A 20,492-nucleotide genomic window follows, 5' to 3' on the forward strand; every position below is an offset into this window, starting at 1 on the left:
AACCCACTCTCCTGTTATGGACATCTAACTTGTTTCTAATTTCCTGTCGTTATCAGCAGTGCTGCAGTGAACATTCTTGTCTCCATTCCTCGTGTATCGGTGAAGTTTCTTAAAGGTAGGATATATCTAGGAGTAGAACTGATTGGCTTGACACTGTGAGCATTTTTAACTTTTCTAGTTATTGCCAAATTGCTCTTTGGAGTGGTTGCAACAAGTCACATTACCATATCCGTACATGAGACTTCCCGTTCATTACAGTCTCAGCAACATTTTTATATTTTGTCAATTTGATGGGCATGAAATGGTATCTCACTGTGGTTTTTTTGTTTTTGGTTTTTTAAAAAGATTTATTTATTTGAGAGAGCACGCGCGAATGCAGGGTAGAGGGGCAGAGAGAGGAGAGAGAGTCCCGAGTGGACTCCATGCTGAGCGTGGAGCCCAATGCTGGGCTTGATCCCATGATCCTGAGATCACAACTTGAGCCGAAACCAAGAGTCTGACTCTTAACCAAGTGAGCCACCCAGGTGCCCCCATTGTGGTTTTACTTATTCACATTTGCCTAGTTACTAGTGAACTGAGCATCTTTTCATTTGTGTATTAGCCATTTAAATTTCTTCCTTTGTCAATTACCTGTCCATACCTGTATCAGCTGGAGTTTAGTTGGAGAGAACACAAGTCATTCTGTTTTAACCAGAGTTGGAGGCTCAGCTGACAGCACCATGCAGGCGTCCCTCCATGTCTTTAAAGAGCGTGCAGGTACCATTGTTTGTTGAGCTTTTGGTTTAGGTATTGTTCTTTGACCTTCTGCTGCGGAAATGAGGATTTAGTGGGTTTTTTACTCCCCCTCTACAACACATATATGCCCCCCCATTATCCTATTCTCCCAGTATAGTTATACATAATACTGTTTAGATCACTTGCATTATAATGTATGTAAATCGTATTTATAACTGAACCAGGCAGTAACATACAATTACTTTTATTTTTTCTACACAATTTTTTTAACAATTGTTTTGTGTTTGTTCGATGGTTTGTCTCTTAGTTTTGTATGTATGATCTGTGTGATTATCCCTAAAGATGTACCATATTCTTTACCAATTCAATAAATCTGTTCTCAAGACGTTCTAGCACCTTCTGAAATACTGTAGACTGTTTGCCATCTGCCTGCAGCCAATGGTCAATCCTAGGATTTTCCTTCCCCTGTCTGGGGATTTCCTTGGCCCCTCTCACATTAAATCACCAGTCACCTGTACCCTATGTCTTCCTCTTTCCTATTTCTTTATTTTGGTGGAGCGCATTCTCCCATAGTTTCCTGAGAAGAGGAACGTACAAAGATAAATTCTCTAGGCCTTCAAGGTTCTGCAATTTCTCCTCAATGTGTCTAGGTGTGGATTTTTTAAAAACTTATCCTGCTAAGGACTTGTACTTCCTGGATCTAAGAATGCATATTTTTTATAAATTCTGGACAATTCTTACTGTTATCTCTTTGCATATTGCCTCTCCTCAGTTTCTTTATTCTTGCCTTCTAGAACTCAGATTTGATGCATGAACCTTCTTATTTCAGTATCCAGATCCCTTAAACTCTCTTTCATATTTTCCATGCGTTTCTCTCTGTTTAACAGTCTGGATAATTTCTTCAGATCTGTATGCCCTTTTGCTATTTCTCTTTTCTAGATATCTGTTTGATCTGCCTATTTCAGTGTTTAATTTCAAAGGCTTAATTTTTAGTTTCTATATGTTCTGCTTGGTGCTTTAAAAAATCAAAATCATACAGGTCTTTATTTTTTTTATAATATGGGGTTTTTTTTCCCTGCTTATTTTAGTTTTTACCTGATAGTTTGACTCTCTGATGTTCTTGGCGTCTAATCCTGCTCATTGCTGTGGAGTTCTTGTAATTTTGGATTGCAAACTCATCTTCAGGACAGGGTTAGCTGCTGGAGACATTTTATTTCTATGAGCACTCAGAGTAGCATTAGTCCAGAACTGTTCTTGTTGATTTCTCAGCTTTGGGTTACCTGGGCCACATGTGTAGTATCAATTTGAACCTAAAACCCAGTGAGGGCCGGCCTGTTTTTATGAATTTTCAGAGGGGACTTTTTGTCCTCATGTAGGACCCAAGCCAAGAGGACTTCATCTTCTGTGTGAGTGGGGGACATTTTTTTTGATTCACCATTTCATTGGAGTCTTTGGGGGCCCCAGTTCTCTAAAGAAGGTTATCTCCTGTTCCTGCCTGAACATCTGCGCCCAAGTCCCTGGTTGCCTGAACTTGGTGATGCCCTTTTCCCTTCCCACCCCTCTGCTCCGGGCCCCAGCCACGTCCGCTCAGCTGCTCCTGCTCTGCTTTCCAGTTCTCTCTGTTTGGGGACCCTGCTATTTCCTTTCCTCTCTTGCAAGCCCTGCTGGGCTATGAAGAGGAAGTTGGTTATACCTGATCCAGCATGTCTAGGATGTTTTGTAGCAGGGAGGGTTTTCAGGCCATGTTGTCCACAGTACTGTCACTTGACTTTTAAGCCTAGAGATAAAGGGGTTGTGGGAGTTTCAGGGATGGGAAGTCCATCTGGCTGGGAGTATCAGGAAAAGGAAGGGAAGATGAATGTCCAAGGGTAGAGACATGGGAGGGGGCCCAGCAGGTGCAAAAGCACAGAGGCAGGAAATGACCATGCAGGCCTGGAGGAAAACATGTAGCTCTCTTTAGCTGGAAGATGGTCTGTGAAGGGAAAATGAGCTTGGAGCCAGACCACAGAAAAGCAGGGAGCCATTCAAGCCTCACAGCATGGAATGCCAAGATCAAAAGCTTTATTTCAGGGGGCGCCTGGGTGTCTCAGTCGGTTGAGTGTCTGCCTTCGGCTCAGGTCATGATCCCAAGGTCCTGGGGCCGAGCCCCGCATCGGGCTCCTTGCTCAGCGGAGAGCCTGCTTCTCCCTCTCCCTCTGCCTGCTGCTCTGCCTATCTGTGCTCTCTCTCTATCTCTCTGTCAAATAAAATAAATAAAATCTAAAAAAAAACTTTATTTCAGGAAGTTTAAGCTGGAAGCACCTCCAGGATGCATGGGCGTGGGTGGCAGCAAGAGGGAGAGGGCTTTAGACTTGGAAAGGTGCTCCTGGAGGCTGTGGAAAGAGCCCAGGGGATGGGTCGTGAGGCCTGAGTGGGGTAGTGGGGGTAGAGAGAAGGGAACCCCTGGGAGAGAGGGTGGGAGAGACTTGGCTGAACCAAATAAATCTGGGTCAAGAGCTGGGGGAAAAATAGAAGAAAAGCTAGGCAAGCACATTATCTGAATCCTGGAAAATGTCAACAATTATGAGCCATGTTCTACCTTTTAAGATTGTTCAGATACTGCCCACAGATGCTGATACACAGTTCATTTTGCAGTGTGCAAGCTAGAGATGTTTTTAGGCCGCTTGATGAGTAGTTGTCTTTGGATTAGAGACAGCGGGTTCCAGTAGAGCTCCCGGAAGTGAGTCGGGATGTGTTTGCCTTTCCTAGAACCTGCTGACATGGCTGAACCTGGGACTGATGAGCCATCCTCCAGGACAGGGAGTCCCGACGGAGAAGGCCGGGTCTCTGGGGAGAGACTGCTGCTGCATCAGAGGCTGGCTGTCAGGGAGCTCATTGACACTGAGCTCTCCTACCTGCACATGCTCCGCCTCTGTGCCTCCGACATCCGGAGCTCCCTGCAGCAGGTACTGGGGCTGCACGGAGCCTCCCGTGATAGGGCAGACGTGGGTCCTGGCTTCTCTTCCAGGGGCGGGCTTGATAGAGGGGAAGGTGTGGTGGCTGCAAGTCACCTGGATGTAAGCCGGGGTAGTTCCCTTTATTGGCCATGCAGCCTTCAGCAAGGCCTTTAACACATCGGCGCCTTAGCCTATTCATCTGGTAAATGGAGAGAGGAATAGTCACCTCAGAGAATTAAGTGAGCTAATGGATAAAGTAGCCCTTTATCAAATTTAGAGCAGATTGCTTAAACTGACCTATATTCTAATTGTCTCATTTAGGAGATGGCAACAGGAAGAAGTTATCACTATGATGGGTTTTTACATCTTTTTTTTTCTCCTGATTTCAAAAATCATACAGGCTCTCTCTATAAAATGTAAAGTATCCCTTAGCATGTAAGCTCCATTAGGGCAAAGACTGTTTAGTTCAATATAACCCCAGTTCTGGACTCATAAATCAGAGACTTCAATTAGTGTTTCTTGAATGAATGAAGGAAATACTCAAGTAGGAAATGTGGAAGGTGAATGTCCTCTCATATTTTAACCTCCAGAAATTAGGATTTTTCTCTATAGGCATTAAACAAACAACTAGATTGTTACTTATTCTAACAAAAATAAGAGCGTACTCTAGAGATTTTTCTACAGTTAGGCTTTCCTACTTGATTGTGCATCCAGGGTAGTCACACACACACACACACACACACACACACACACACACACACACACAATCTCCTGTATGCACACATGCACATACATAGATGTCCTGCAGTGGTATGGCCAGTTTATAGTAGCTGGAGTTCAGAACACATCTCAAGGTAATGGTGGTGGGTGCCAAGCATGTCAGAGCTGGAAGGAAGTCCAGCTTTCCACCCTAATATGACAGATAGGGAAACTGAGGCAAGAAACATGATGGCTGCCAGCAGATCTAGGCTAAAACCCCTTTCATTCCATGCTGAGCCCTCCGTCTCTTTCTCTCTTCTTGTAGAGTAATGAGAACACCTAATTTATACCTAAGTTATAAGGCTTTTCAAAGCCTTGCAAACATTCCACTGGGGAAATCTTCCCAGGAGTAATAGGACCCTGAAGGTGTGAATGTTCTGGACTGATCTCCAAAGCCTGCAAATAAAGTCCCTCTTCTCAGCTCCCAGAGACTCCTATGGTTTCTTTGTCCCTTCTAGCTGCCCCAGGGAGATCTGGATGTCCTGTTCTCAAACATCGATGATGTCATCGAGGTGAACAGCAGATTTCTTCATGATCTGCAAGAGACGGCATCCAGGAAGGAGGAACAAGTGCACTTGATTGGTGAGCAAAGACAAGGCCATCGTCAGCCCTGGATTCCCGTGGAATTGTCCTCAGCATGTGGGCATTGCTGAACTGTCCCCAGAGTTCCCGGGAAATGCAGCTCAATGGGAGTTTGTTTTGGGGAATCCCTGAAACACAGCATGTCAGAGCCGGTAGGACCATCAAATAATATCCAGGCCCATCCCATCACTTTACAGAAGAGGAGACCGGGGCCCAGAGACAAGGAGGGACTAACTGGTCAGTGACCCCGCTGAGCCTTTAGTTACTTACTAGGCTTAGTTATGTGCTGAGCATTGCCAGTCACTATGCTGTGTGCTGGGGCACAGCATCAAGTGAGTCCAAGTGCTCATTCTTAAGGCTTGGCAAGTTAGAGAGACAGACAATAAACAGATAAACGAGAATTTTAGGTAATAATTTAGAATTTGAAGAAAAGAAACAAATGTAGTAACCTTTGGGCATGAGAGTAGTCCTAAGAAGGGGACATTTGAACTGAGACCTGAATATTAGGAAGGAGACAGCTATGGGATGTGAAGGGAGAGCAGAGAGAATGGCTATGCAAAGGCCCTGAGGCAGGGATAAACCTAGAATGTTTGAAGGACAGACAGAAAGAAGTCTAGTGTCGCTCCAGGGGAGTTTGTGAGGGGATTGTGTTAGGAGATAAGATGGAAGAGGTGGAGAAGGACCAGATCATGTAGGGCCTTCTAGGCCATGGTAAGGAGTTCAGATTTTATTCAGAATGTGATGAGAAACTAGTGGACGGTTTTGAGCAGGAGAGTGATGTGGTCCCATTTATGTTTTTGATGACCTCTTTGGCTGTTGTGGACAGTGGGTTGTGAGGGAATGGCAAGCGTGGAAGCGTGAGACCCGCAGGGGCCTTACTGTCACCCCGGTGAGCGATGGTGGGAGTGTCCTCATTCTGGAATGGTCAGGAGGACCCTCTAGAGCATAAAGGAGGAGGGACGCGTGGGTATAAACCTCACACCTGTGTCCCTCCGTCTCTTTTCACTTGTTGCCCTGGGTCACTTGACAGAACCTCAGGGTCAGAGGTTTTGGAGTGGAGTCAGGCAGGTAAGGTGTAGGGGTGCCGAGTAGAGAAGGGGAGGAGGAGGGGAGGGCACCCGGCACAGGGCCCACCCAAGTTCCCTGGCCTTTACATCACCAGTCTACCCTTCCTGAGACATGAATGATGATGGGGATTAAAAATAGCAAGGACAGATATTTTTTAGACAGCCCACTTTCTGAGTGTTTGCTAAATGCTTAGCACTGTTCCAATGTCCATGTATTAACTCATTTCATCCTCACAACAACCCTGAAAGGTAGATGCTGTTACCTCATTTTACAGGTGAGGACACGGAGGCACAGAGAGGAGATGTGACCTGCCAAGGTCACGCGGCTGGTGGCAGAGCCAGGATCTGAGCTTGGCTGTCGGTCCCCGTAGCCAGTGCTGTCAGTTGTGGACTAAGCAGCTTCCATGGAGTAGAGCCTGTGTGTTACGTGTTTATTATTCCCTTGAAAATAGAGTTCCTTGGGGCACCTGGGTGGCTCAGTCGGTTAAGCGTCTGCCTTCGGCTCAGGTCGTGATCCCAGGGTCCTGGGATCGAGTCCCGCATCGGGCTCCCTGCTCCGCGGGGAGCCTGCTTCTCCCTCTGCCTCTGTCTCTCTCTCTCTCTGTCTCTCATGAATAAATAAATAAAATCTTTAAAAAAAAAAAAAAAAAAAAAATAGAGTTCCTTATTGAAACAGCAATGTGGATGAGTCACTGTTGCCTATACAAGACAGGTGAACACAAAATTAACAAGAATTCTCAAGGGGAGAAGCAGACTCACCACTGAGTGTGGAGCCCGACGCGGGACTCCATCCCAGGACCCTGGGATCATGACCTGAGCCGAAGGCAGATGCTTAACTGACTGAGCCACCCAGGCACCCCTGTCAATGAATACGTTTTTAGTATCAGTATGTCCCATGCAACATTTGGGACATACTTATACTAAAAATGTATTCATTGTTTAACTAAAATTCAGTTGTGTATTTTTTCGCCTCTAATTTGGCAGTCCTATTTCCTGACCTTCACAGAGTCTACAGAAAATAGCCTCCTCATCCTCTGCCCCTTGTGGTTAGCCAAAAAGAGGCACAAAGAATCCACATGGCTCTTCTCTTTGGTGCCCTGTGTGCTGGGTCAAGACTGCCCTGGCTTCTGCCAGCTCTGTATTCCTGATCCGGCCCCCATGCCTTCCTATGCAAGGGAAGCCCTTCTCCCAATCCTGTAGGCCCAGCATTTTAAAAGATTTTTGGACCTCAGGCATGGCTGTCTTTTTTTTTTTTTTTAAAGATGTTTTATTTCTATTTGACAGAGAGACACAGCGAGAGAGGGAACACAAGTAGGGGGAGTGGGAAAGGGAGAAGCAGGCTTGCCGCTGAGCAGGGAGCCAGACGCGGGGCTCCATCCCAGGACCCTGGGATCATGACTTGAGCCGAAGGTAGACGCTTAACGACTGAGCCACCCAGGCACCCCTAGGCATGGCTGTCTTTAACAGGCTTTTTTTCCTCCCAGGTGACTTAGGTCCCTTGTCCTTTCGAATGAGTCCAACACAACTCTGACATTGACAGGAGTATCTACTCCGGGTTGTCTCACCAGAAGGCACCATGGTGCAGTCCAATAGAAATATAATTCGAGCCACACATTTCATTGAAAATTTTTGAGTAGCTCCATTTAGAAAATGAAAGAAGCAGGTGAAATTAATTTTAATGATATATTTGATTTATCCCAATATGTCCAAACTAATATTTCAACATGTAATCAATATAAAAATTATTCATGAGATATTTTACTTCTTTTTTTGTACTAAGTCTTGGAAATCCGGTGTCTTTTATACTGACAGCACATCACAGTCTAGATTCTCATATTTCAAGTGCCCAAAGGCCACGTGTAGCTGGTGAGTACTGCATCTGGGCGGTGCGGGTCTAATGGTTTGGAGTCTGACTGGCCAGGCTCTGCCCCCCACCAGTTCCTTCGTGCCTCTGAGCCTCAGTTTCTGCCTCTTTGAAACGTGCCAGCCGCGACTCTGAGTACCACGGACTAGCTCTTTCATTCTCACAGTGCTGTGACTTGTTGATTACTATCATTACTGTCTCTATCTTACTAAAGAAAAACCGGAGGCTCAGAAAAGTTCAGTAATTTATTTCCTCAAGGTCACACAGCTTGACCAGGCAGTCAAGAGCCCTAACTCTTGACCATCTTGACTCTCTTTCTCATCTTTCTGATTCATCCCAGCTACAGGTATTCTTTTGATGCTGAGAGTAACTTTTCCACTACTGTGACTTGTTTAGCCTGGTCTGTGACCATAAGGCAAGAGGAAAAGAAGTAAGTCTTTCCTTTTGCATTCCTGGTATTCCTGCCCCTGTGGATAGCTGTGCTTCCTGGGAGTTTGCCTTCCTCTGCCCCTGGCCACTCTATGATACAGTTTCTTTGCCATCAGTCACATTCCTGCTGACACGCACCTGGGTTAAGGAGAATGTGAGAACCGCCCTAGATTTCAAGGCTACGCCCAGGCTGTCTCTTAGCAGGGATGGTCTCTGCCGTTGGCTGATGCCTGGCATGCAGATTCTCCCTAGCTATAGTTTCGTGTCCTCTTTTCTCTGTTCTCCCTCTTTCTGGGGGCTTCTTCTGAGGCGCTCTCTCTGAGGGTCGGCTGGATCAGAACTGGGGAAGAGGACTGGTCCTGGGTGGCAGTCTGGGTGGCTGCAAGCTGGACCACACTGGGCTACGCACCATCCCCTGTGTCCGACGGGGTCTGGTCCAAGTCAGAGGCCAGCCTGAAGCTTCAGCAGGCAGTAGGGTCTGCTGGGTTTCCTGGGGTCCACAGCTCCCCACCCCCTTTTGAATGGCTAATACATTTCTCTTTATCCTCACCACTTCCCCCTGGATGGACAACCAAAGACTCTTATGGATAGTTGAGGTAGTGTTCTAACAGCCATTCCTGTAACCACTTTTGACCCCTAGTTTAGTCTCAACATAGTATAGATCTTTTTTTTTTTTAATTAATAGACTTTACTTTTTAGAGTGCTTTTAGGATTACAGACAAAGTAAGTAGAATGTACAGGGAGCTCTCATATAGTCCCACTCTCGGTAAACTCATAGAAGTGGAATCATACAATATCTGTCCTCTTGTGTTTGGCTCTCACTTAGCATAATGTCTTCAAAGTTCTTTTTAAACTTTCTTAATCTTAAAGTAATTTTAGATTTATAGGAAAGTGGCAAAAATAGTACAGAGGTCCTGTATAACCCTTGATCTAGCTTTCCCTAACTTTAACATCTCAGATATCCATCGTACAATTGTTGATACCAGGAAATTAACATTATTGCAACACTATTAACTCTAAAGACCTTATTCACATTTTGCCTGCTTTCCTACAAATGTCTTTTTTCTGGCCCAGGATCCAATCTAGGTTACCACAGTTCATTTTATTGCATGTTCTCTTGGCTTCTTTAGTCTGTCTGTCTTTTGTGACCATAACACTTCTGAAGAGTCTGAGCCAGGTTTGTAGTATATCCCTCAGTTTGAAGTTTGAAGTTACTAAAACTAAAATGATTTTATAGATTTTATAAAAGTTTATGTACGATCTATATTTTATAAATTATAAAAGTGCATATTTTATAAACATTTTATATATCTATAAAATTAAAATTATTTTCATTCTTAAATTGACATTATACATTTTTGGCAATATAGCCACTGTCCTGTCCTTCTTAGTGCCTCAGAACAGGGGCACGTGATGTTGCTATATGTTATTACTTAGAATAATGTTAATTTTGATCACATGGTTGATAGAAGGTAATATCTTCTGTGTTTTTCCACTATAAAGTTACTATTTTTCCCACTTGTTATTAATAAATAGCTTATGGAGAAAAACTTTGATATTATGCAAATGTCCTAATTCATCTCAAACTTTTACCCATTAGTTTTAGCATCCATCAGTGATTCTTGCCTGCAATAATTATTACTGGTGTTCTCATGGTAATTTCAATTTCACTTATTCCTTCTACCTTTATTAATTGCAATTTTTCTATAAGCAAGAACTGTCCCTTCATGCCCATTCATTTGTTCAATTATTTATTTATGACACCATGGACTCTTAAACATTTACTTTATTCCATGAGTCAGAATCCAGTACTATCATTATTTATTTTCTTGTTCAAATTGTACCAGTGTTGGCCATCGAGAACTCCTTCAAGTTGGTTCCTGTGTCCTTTTGGTATGCCTCCAACAATTTTTGAGCACATCCTTATTTTCTGACACTACAGGATGTTCCCGGCTCATCTTGTATTTCCCTGCCCCATCCTTGGAATCAACCATTTCTCCTAGGAGCCCTGGTTCCTGTTTGGGGGGAATGGTATTTAGACACCAAGCTCTAGGCTGTAGATGTGCTCTTTGCCCCTGGGATGTCATTGTTCCTAGGCCCTCTCAGGTAATAGAGCTGGGAAATACACACACACACACACACACACACACACTAATGTATGCATATACACTTATCTACATTTCTTTCTATATCTATCTATCTCTGTATTTATATATTTAAAAACATGAGCTCATACTGATACCTACAGTTCAGTCCATCCAATCCGTGCTCACTTCTCATCCCTACTACCCTATCCCATTCCCTCATTCTTTCCACCCTATCCCATCCACCTGCTGCAGGTAACCAATCTTATAAATTTCTGATTTAAAAATATGGAATGTGGGACTCCTGGGTGGCTCAGTTGGTTAAGCATCTGCCTTTGGCTCAGGTCATGATCCCAGGGTCCTGGGATCAAGTCCCCACATCAGGCTCCCTGCTCAGTGGGGAGCCTGCTTCTCCCTCTGTCTCTGCAGCTCCCTCTGATTGTGTGCTCTCTCTTTCTCTGTCAGATAAATACATGAAATCTTTAAAAAATAAATAAAAAATAAAAATATGGAATGCTTCACAGATTTGCCTATTATTCTTGTGCGGGGACCACACTAATCTTCTCCATATTATTCTAACTTTCGTATATGTGCTGCTGAAATTGAGCACTAGAGTGATCTATTTAAAACAGAAAGCAGATCATCCCTGCCCAAACCCCTCTGGTTGCTTCCTGACACCATTAGAATAAAATCCAAACACTACTCCATCTTACCTACCTACTTAGAGGCCCTGTGTGATCTGGCTGCAGTTTCTTCTTTATTTTCTCTTCTTTGTGCCCTTGTTTACTCTGCTCTGGCTATTCTTGCCTTCTTGCTGTTGCCCTTATGCCAAGTGCGCTCCTGCCTCAGGCTTAAAGCCCTTTGCATTTTCCTTCCATAGGCCTGGAGTGCTGCCTCCACTCTGCATGCCCAGGGCCAGGTACTTCTGGTCTCTGATAAACATGCACATCTTCATGGAGGCCTTCCTTACATAGATCTTCTACTTTCTAATGCTTTGTTTTGATTCTTGGTATCATCACATTCTGACATATGTAATGTATTTACTTATTGTCTGGCTTCACCACGAGAATGTAAGCTCCATCAGGCAGGGGCTTTTGTTACCCCCTGGTAGACCAGGGGTTTGAAGTTGTACTGGCCACACAGGGTGATTGTAAAGATACAACGAGTATGTTTTGTGAACTGTGAAGCTCTGTACAAATATAAGAATTATGAATATTATTGCCGTAAATATCGCTACACTTTATTAAGACTCCCAGGGCACCAGCCCGAGCTCTGCATCATTCTGTCACATAATTCTTATGGCAGCCTTTTGAAATGAGATGAAAACATGGAAACTCAGGAAGAAGAGGTAACTTGCCCAGAGTGACGGAACTGGTTAGGCCTATCAGTCTAGTCTCCCTCCCGAGCTGAGGGCTTCGCTGTCTCACTCACCACCTCCATGTCCCAAGTGAGGGGACGTGCAGACATGCCTTTGAGGGCTCCTTATTGCTTTTGCACCATCAGGTAACTTATTCCTGGAATGCCACGAAGAGTTGGAGCGAGTCTACAAGGTGTACTGTGCTAGCTACGACCAGGCCTTGCTGCTGCTTGACACCTACCGGAGGGAGCCAGAGCTGCAGCGAGAGATTCAGAGCATCATCGAGGCAGTGGTGTGAGTAGCAGACCAGTGAGCCCGCCCCCCTGCTGCCATTGACCCTGGGGTCAGGAGCTGTCCAGGTCTCACCCCTCCTTGGTGCGGCTCATGCTGCTGCAGGAGTGTCTCAGTCAGGTCAGGCTGCAGAGACACACAATTCCCGACTCTCGGTGGCTTCCAGTAACAGAGGTTTATACCTTCCTGTGCTCCAATGCGGGTGACCTGAGCCTCTTCTCTGTGTCATCCTCACTCCAGAGAGCAGCCACTCTCTGGATTATTGCCAGTAACTGTGGCAAAGGGCAAGAGAGCTCCGGGGGGGGGGGGGGGGGGCCTGGGTGGCTCAGTTGGTTAAGCGACTGCCTTCAGCTCAGGTCATGATCCTGGAGTCCCACATTGGGCTCCCTGCTCAGCGGGGAGTCTGCTTCTCCCTCTGACCCTCTCTCCTCTCATGCTCTCACTCTCTCTCTCTCTCAAATAAATAAATAAAATCTTTTAAAAAGAGAGAGAGAGCTCTGGGGGGTCTGATGCTGGTAATCAGGTGCTCCAGACCAGAAAGGATGTTCATCACTTCTCATAATTCATGGGCCAGAACAAATCCCATGACTTTGTCCAACTGCCCAGAGGCCAGGGTGTGCCACCCGGCCTGGGTGTCCAGAGGTGGAAAAGCAGAAACATTCGGTGGACAGCACTCATGTCTCCCAAGGGAAGGGTGGTGAGCTGGTGGGGAACCACATGCTGTAGGCACAGTGGCATGAGGCAGGTTCGGATCACCTCGGAAGGCCTCTCCGCAGAGAGCTGAAAACTGCCCCATGAAACGGGATCAAAGCTGCCCTGGCTGGCCTCACCACCCAGAGCTAGCACCAGTGGGTAGAAGCTCTAGATAGAGATGTGTAGAACAGATATTTTTTAAATTAAAATTTTGAATGGAGAACAGTTACGTAGTTCAGAAGCTTTAAAACATCCAAATTTATGCAGCACAATCCTGTCCTGTCCTAATCCTGTCCCTTCATCTACCCAAATACTACTCTCAGCCCCAAAGTCAAGCTAACCACTTGTAAATTGCTTGTGAATCTTTGCAGAGTTCCTTTATGCATATAGAAGCAAATACAAATACATGCTCTCATTTTACTGCCTTTTTAAAGAAAGTTTGTATCTTTTTTCCACTTACCATATATCTTGGACATCTTCCCATTTCAATACATACATGTGTGAGCCTTTGAACAGCATGTTCTGCCACCACATGGCTGCTCCCCAGTTTATTTAACTGGTCTCTATTAATGGACATTGATGTGCTTCTTTTCTTTGGAGATTACAGATAGTGTTCAGTGATTATTCATGAGCATATGTCATTTTACTCAAGTGCAAGTATTTTTTTAAGGTTTTATTTATTTATTTTAGAGAGTGTGTGCATGAGTGGGGGGAGTGTGCACAAAGGGAGAGGGAGAGAGAATCTCAAGCAGACTCTATGCTTACTGTGGAGCTCAATGCGGGGCTTGGTCTCATGACCCTGAGATCATGACCTGAGCCAAAATCAAGAGCTGGATGCTCAACAAACTGAGCCACCCAGGTGCCCCACAGGTGCAAGGGTTTCTGTAAGGTGAATGTCCAGTCATGGACTCGCTAGGTCAAAGAAAGTATGTATGGATAATTTTGCTAATATAGCAAAATTTCCTTCTATAAAAGCTATACCATGAGCAAGGTGTGCATGTCTGTTTCCTCATAGCCTCACCAGAGTGTGTCACTAAACTTTAGAATATTTGCAACTGAAAGAGGTGACAAATGGTGTCTCAGTGTGGTTTCATTTTGCATTTACTTCTCATGATTAAAGTTGGTCATTTCTTTGTATATTTAATAGTCATTTATATTTCCTTGCCTGGGATTGTTCTGCTTCTTTTCTGTTTCAAAAAGGCTTCTATCTTCCCCAGGACAAGCTCCCCAAATGGCGATAGATGAAGGTCATTTTCTGGAAATCAGAATAGTGTAGGAGGATGAGAGGCTACTATTATTTTATCTCATTTAGACATTCCCTTTACACCCAAGAGAAAGAGTGTGTAGATTTAGATCTTTGAAGATGATGTTATCTACTGTGGGAGCTCCTGCTATCTCCCCTCCTCCTCTCCCTTGCCTATCCCCTCAACCCCCTGAAGCCTCCTTTTCAGTTACCCATGTCCTGGCCCCCTCTACCCCAAAAAAAACTACATTCACTACCCCTTTGATTCATCCTTCCAAGAGTCTTACAAATTTAGGCTTTTGCAAGGGTCACTAAATACATTTCAATATGAGAGAGGCAGGTAACGAAAATGAGGGAAGCAGGGTGGCAGGTGTGGGGCAAAAGGGAACAGTGGAGACTGTGGCCAACCAGAGCCAACAGACCCCGTGTAGAGGCAGCTGCAGCCCTGCTTCTGCTGATGTTTGCTCTATCGAGTAGCTTTCGCTGTGTAACAGACTGCCCCAAAACAGAATGGCTTAAGACAGACATCTATTTGGCTCACTCTCCTGCACGTTAGCAATATAGCCGGGCTCAGTAAACGATTCTTCTAGCCCTGGCTGAGCACCTTCACGTGCCTGTGATCAGCTGTAGGTCAGCTTTGCTGATCTTGGCTGGGCTCTCTCGTGTATCTGAGACACGTGAGCTGACTCAGCTCTGGCCATACAGCCTCTCATCATCTGGCAGGTGGCCCAGGCTTGCTCACATGGTGGTCACAGGGTTGAGACAGGGAGAGAGCAGGAGGGAGGGAAAAGGGAGGTGGAGGGCAGGGGAAGGCCTTTGGAGGTCTTGGCTGGGAATTGACATTCTGTGACAGAACGAAGGGGTGGAAAAATAGACCCTTCGTCTCAAGGGGAGGGACTTTGGGGTCCTATTCAAAGTGGATACAGCAGCCACCACAACAAAGGGTGTGCATACTGTGAGCAGAGTAATTACAGCCCTATTTTACAAACCATCCGCCTCAGTTGCCATGTAGGAATATGAGTTCACTGTGGCCAGATCCTCTGATTTTTCAAAAGAAGTCAGAAGCTTTGATATAACATCTCCCAGGTGCCAAATCCTGGCATCTAGCTCAGACATGTTAGAAGCAGTGTTGGGGGGCCCTGGTTGGCACAGAGGCTGCGGTTTGTCACGCCTTCCACACTCTGGGCTTTCCCGGCCAGACCAGTCTGGCCTCCATGGGCTCTGGTGCCACACTGCCCAGTGGCGAATCCGGCTGTGCCCTTGTCTCACCTGAGCAGAGCCGTTTCATGACTCAGAACCTGGTTTCCTTATGTGTAAAGGGGGAGTGATAACTATACCTCATGGGAGTTTGGACTCAATTGTACCCAAGTGACATTCTGTAAACCCCAGCTATGATCCTTGTCTTGACTAGGCAGGGGTTGTATTTCTCTGAAACCACACTGTGGCTCTCAGCTCTAGTGGTTTCAATGCTCCTTTTTTTCCTTTTTTTTTTTTAAGAATTTATTTATTTGAGAGAGAGAGAGCACAAGCAGGGGGAGCAGCAGAGGGAGAAGCAGGCTCCCCGCTGAGCAGGGATACCGACGCGGGGCTCGATCCCAGGACTCCAGGATCATAACCTGAGCCGAAGGCAGACGTTTAACCGACTGAGCCACCCAGGCACCACCCCCCCTTTTTTTTTAAGAGAGGGAGTGAGGGGTAGGGGAGAGGGACAGAATGAGAGGGAGAGAGAAAATCTTAAGGAGGCTCCACGGCCATCATGGAGTCCGATGCAGGGCTCAATCTCATGACCTGAGATCATGACCTGAGCCAAAATCAAGAGCCTGACATTCAACCAACTGAGCCACCCAGGTGCTCCTCAATGCTCCTTTTTTATAACAAACATTAAATTATTATCCTGACATATATTCTCGAAATACATATAAATATCCTACCTGTATACAGAACTGGAAAGAAAATTTAATGGCTTAACTGTAATAAAAAGAAGTAAAAGGAAAATAATGTCTAATAAAGTAATATGTATTTCAGTGTGCTGATGTTTGGGCACCACTACCCTAGAAAATCTAATGAAGGAATCAGATGCTGGCACCTACATATAATAAATAAGTTTGGATTCAAGGAAAGAAAAGTCAGAAGCCATTCCACGTAACACGTATCAAAAAAGGAAAGAACAGAGAATGTGTGTGCCCTAGAATGACAAGTAGCAATGAGAGCAAATTTGACCTACTTGTGTATGATAAGAAGAAGCAAACAACAACATAAATGACATAGGGATAACATTACGCTCTGGGGGGCAGAGGAAGTGAGGAAGTAGGATGTATGATGTTCTAGTAGATGATCTGGGTCTTGTTTATGAAAGGTAGCATCATAATAATTTGCAGTGCTATGGTAAGTGACTGGATGGAGTCGAAGTGTCACAAAAACATCTCCGCTCTTGCAATTGCAGCACATTTTGAGGCACTCATTCAGCCTGTGCGCATCCAGAGGGACCTAGGAGACTTAGCACTCTAGTGCTTAGTCCTTGCAGATGGCTGCTGCCCTGGTCCCTGCCCACTAAGTGCCCGGAGCAGCCCAGTGCCTGCAAGTTTCCACCGTGCCCTCGATGAGAGCCCCTGGTCTAATGTTGCCCCAGGAATGTCATTCTTCCTGCCAGCATTGCTTTCTATCTCCTCTCTCTTGAAACAGTAATCCTGGCCTTCTTGTGCTTATGATCATGGGACTGTTTCTGGAGCTTAGCCGAACTAGAATCACCAGACCAGCCAGTAGTAAGTGGTTCTTCTTATCCAGTTAGGATGGATGAGACTATCTAATCAGATTCTTTGTGATTCCAAAATGCATGCTGCCTGCTACCCTTTTATTTGGGTGGGTGAGTGGGTAGGGTGTTCAGTTTATCCTGTCTCTTACTGCAGCTCCCACCTGCGGGCCAACGGGATCAAAGGCTTGCCCTTGCAGTAGGCAGGAAGCTCTGCAGCTATCAGTGGGGAAGAGGCTGCCCTGCAGAGGCTGATCAGTCCCACACAAAGCACCCACTATCTCAGAATGACGGCTGAGGCAGTGTTTGGGGAAGGCAAATAATCTTTGTTTTCCTTTATGGGCAATCTTCGTTCATTTTATTTTTTTTTTAAGTTTTTAAAAAATTTATTTGAGGGGGGACACAAGAAGGGGAGAGGGACAGAGGAAGAAGGAGAAGCAGACTCCCCATTGAGCAGGGAGCCCGACGTGGGGCTCGATCCCGGGACCCTGATGAGATCATGACCTGAGCTGAAGTCGAGTCGGACGCTTAACTGACTGAGCCACCCAGGTGCCCCAGCAACTTTTTCACTTAACTATGGCTATGAATATCTTTTCACAACACTAGGAATAGTTCTACCATGTTCTTGTTAATGGCTGCACAGAGTTCCTTTCCAAGGCAGCTCACAGACTACGGTGGTTTAACCAACCCTCTGCTGATGGTATCTGGCTTGTTTGCAGTTTTTCACTGTGATAAGTAGAGTTGCTGGTAACTTCTGCCTTTATCTTTGCTCGCTTGAGTTGACATTTCTGTGGGTAGATTTCTGGAGTGGGACTGATGGAACAAAGGATTTGTACATTTTACAAATTGCCAAACTGCTCTTTAAAAAGATCTTACCAATCACGGCTCCCACTGAGAAAATGTAAGCGGGCCTGTCTCCGCATACCCACCCAGCTCTGGGGATTATCTGTCTTGCTTTGCTTTGCTTTGCTTTGCTTTGCTTTGCTTTGCTTTGCTTTGGTCTTTCCTCTCCTCCCCTCCCCTCCCTTCCCCTCCCCTCCCCTCCCTTCCCCTCTCCTTTTTTTGGGGGTGGGGGATTATCTTTCAATTTTTGTTGCCTGTTTGAAAGGCCACTTAAAAAATTTTCTCCGGGGGTGCCTACGTGGCTCAGTCACTTAAGCATCTGACTCTTGATCTCAGCTCAGGTCTTGAACTCAGGGTTGTGAGTTCTAGCCCCTTGTTGGGCCTACTTTAAAATATATATATATATTTTTTTTTTCCTTCAGATTACCTTAGAAAAGCTGTAATCGTAAAAGGCTGCTGTAATTCTATCATGACTCCTTGATAATTGTGGAGAAGAGCTGTGATCCTCTCTTTGAAGATGCCCTGTGCTCTTATTTGTGGACAGCTGTCCCCATGAGGCAGTTGGCCCTTTCCCATGGAAAGTAAGCCCAGAGGACAGAGTTTTGCAAATATCTGGTGACTTTTTCCATCTCCCCTGCCTGTGGTCAGCCAAGTGCTAGGAAACCTGTGGTGAGAGCAGATGGTCAACGTAGGCATGTCCTGACAGGTAATCCTACCTTTGCCTCCCCCACAGCCCCCCGCAGCTAATGAGGGGGCACCCACCTGCTCTACCTATTCTTAGCCTCATGACTGATCTTTCCTGGACATTTGGTCTGGAAATATTTCCTTAGGAGGAAGAGCAAGAGGCAAGGGTACCATGGAGAGGGGGCCAGAGAAGGGCTGTGAGCAGCATCTGTGAGTCTTCTTGGATGAGGCATGCTTAGACACTGAGATTTAAAACCCTCGTGGGCTTCTTGAAAGGCAGGTCTGAGGGCTTCTGGTCATGATCAAGGGAAAACTGTGGGAGCCTCTTCCCAGATGCCATTGATTTGGGTAGTTTTTCTGCAAATCCCTGATATCAACAAGAAAGGGACTGGAAAAAGTCATCCATTCATCGAATAGTGCATCTGGAGGGGATCTTGACACTACTCATTCTTGTGTTTTGTTTTATTTTTTACTTTTTTTTAGTGAAAATTTTCATACCTGGAGAAAAATAGAATGTAACAAACATATACCACTACCTAAAATTAACCAGTATTAATATTTTGCTTCATCTATTTTTATGCTAAACTGTTTAAAGACAAATAATAGATATCATGACTTTTTACCATTAACTATATTTTAAAAAAAAAATACTTTTTTTTTTTAAGATTTTATTTATTTGAGAGAGAGATTGAGAGAACAAGTGGGAGGAGGAGCAGGGGGAGAAGCAAACTCCCTGGAGAGCAGGGAGCCTGACATAGGACTCGATCCCAGGACCCTGGGATCATGACCTGAGCCGAAGGCAGATGCTTAACCGACTGAGCGACCCAGGCGCCCTACCCTTAAATAATTTAAATGCATCTCTATAAACATATAAAGTTCCTGTGATTATTTTTTTAAACTTTCAACTTTTAAAGCCACAGAACCATTTTACTGAATGAAATCTCAAATGGATGTCCAGCATACAGAGCTGTGCTTGGGACATAGCCATGGACATGTCACACGGGCAGTTGACTGTGTGAGTCTGGAGCTCGGGACAGAAGCTGGAAACAGAGGTCTGGGTTGGGGCTGTGTTTAAAGCCATCAGACTAAATGAAGTCAGTAAGAGAGTGAGTGGAGGGTAGGGAAGGCCCAAGGCGCTCTGGCATTGGAGCGAGGCCAGCAGAGGAGGCCAAGAGAATGGCCCATGGAGCAGGAAAAGCAGGATGAAGGGCATCTCTGGGGCCAAAAGAAGAAAGTGTTTCAAGAGCAGGGACTAGTCAGCTGTGTCTGCTGCTGAGAGGCCAAGGAAGCAGAGGACAGAGAACTGACCATTGCATTTAGTACAGATGAGAAACCAGGGCCCAGAAAAGGGGTACAATGAGAACTAGCCATGCCTGTCTAGCATCTAGACCTCATGCATTACAGATGAGGAAACTGAGAACCACGTAAGGAGGGTGACTTGCCTGAGAGCACACAGTGAGTTAAAAGGCAGAGCTGGGCCTAGAGCCCAGGACTCCTGTTGCCCGAAATGGTGGGCTTTCCCTACCTAACGCCAGCCTTCTCCCTCAGGCCACAAGCTGGGCCCTCTGGCCTCAGTTTCTTACTGGTAATCCCTCTGCAGAGGATTACCAAGTACCCATTGCTGCTGCAGAAAATCCTGGAGAACACAGTCCCTGATGCCAGTGCCTACCCTGTGCTTCAGAGGGCTGTCTCTGCCCTCCAGGACGTGAACACCAACATCAATGAGTACAAGAGGCGCAAGGAAGTGGGTAAGGACTTGGGGAATTTAGGGACTATATCAGTGAGAATGCTTCCAGCTACAAGAACACTCATTTCAAACTATCTTCATTAATAAAGGAAATGTAGTGGCTCATGTAACCACAAGTCCAGAGGCAATATGGACTTTAGGTAGGGTTTGATCAGGGTGATGGCTCCATTTCCCAATAATTCTCTTATCTCTGCTCTTTACTGTGTGTCAGCTTCATCTTCAGGCTGGCTTCCCTCATAGTAGTAAATGACTATTGCCATTCTAAGATTCACATCTGCACACCATACCCTCTAGGATAAGACAGGGCCTTTCTCCCCTTAGTCATAAATTAGATTGGAGCATCATTCTGAAAGGACCCATTTGGGTCATGTGCTCACCCTGAACCAGTTACCATGGTTAGGGGAATGCCATGAGCTAATTGGCTTGGGC

The 20,492-nt window shown here is 45.5% G+C and overlaps 1 protein-coding gene and 1 non-coding gene across 11 annotated transcripts in view; one reads left to right on the forward strand and one right to left on the reverse strand.

Moving 5' to 3' along the window:
- ARHGEF37 (Rho guanine nucleotide exchange factor 37) overlaps positions 1-20,492 on the forward strand; it is a 49,389-nt gene that overhangs the window by 11,111 nt on the left and 17,786 nt on the right. For 3 of the 10 annotated variants that reach the window (XM_032395286.1, XM_032395288.1, XM_032395289.1), the window contains exons 2-5: positions 3,484-3,680; positions 4,889-5,012; positions 11,960-12,107; positions 19,865-20,064. In XM_032395286.1, the coding sequence (XP_032251177.1) occupies positions 3,495-3,680; positions 4,889-5,012; positions 11,960-12,107; positions 19,865-20,064 (658 nt within the window). In that variant the 5' untranslated portion in view covers positions 3,484-3,494. Of the gene's footprint in view, positions 1-56; positions 116-3,243; positions 3,681-4,888; positions 5,013-11,959; positions 12,108-16,722; positions 16,803-19,864; positions 20,065-20,492 lie in introns of those variants that run through there. The other 7 variants (XM_032395283.1, XM_032395282.1, XM_032395284.1 and 4 more) reach the window with 5 other exon arrangements.
- LOC116626171 lies at positions 10,959-11,066 on the reverse strand. Its single transcript, XR_004298186.1, has one exon. It is a non-coding gene; the product is annotated as a U6 spliceosomal RNA (small nuclear RNA).

The sequence above is a fragment of the Phoca vitulina genome, unplaced genomic scaffold, assembly GCF_004348235.1.
Source record: "Phoca vitulina isolate PV1807 unplaced genomic scaffold, GSC_HSeal_1.0 scaffold83, whole genome shotgun sequence".
NCBI lineage: Eukaryota > Metazoa > Chordata > Mammalia > Carnivora > Phocidae > Phoca > Phoca vitulina.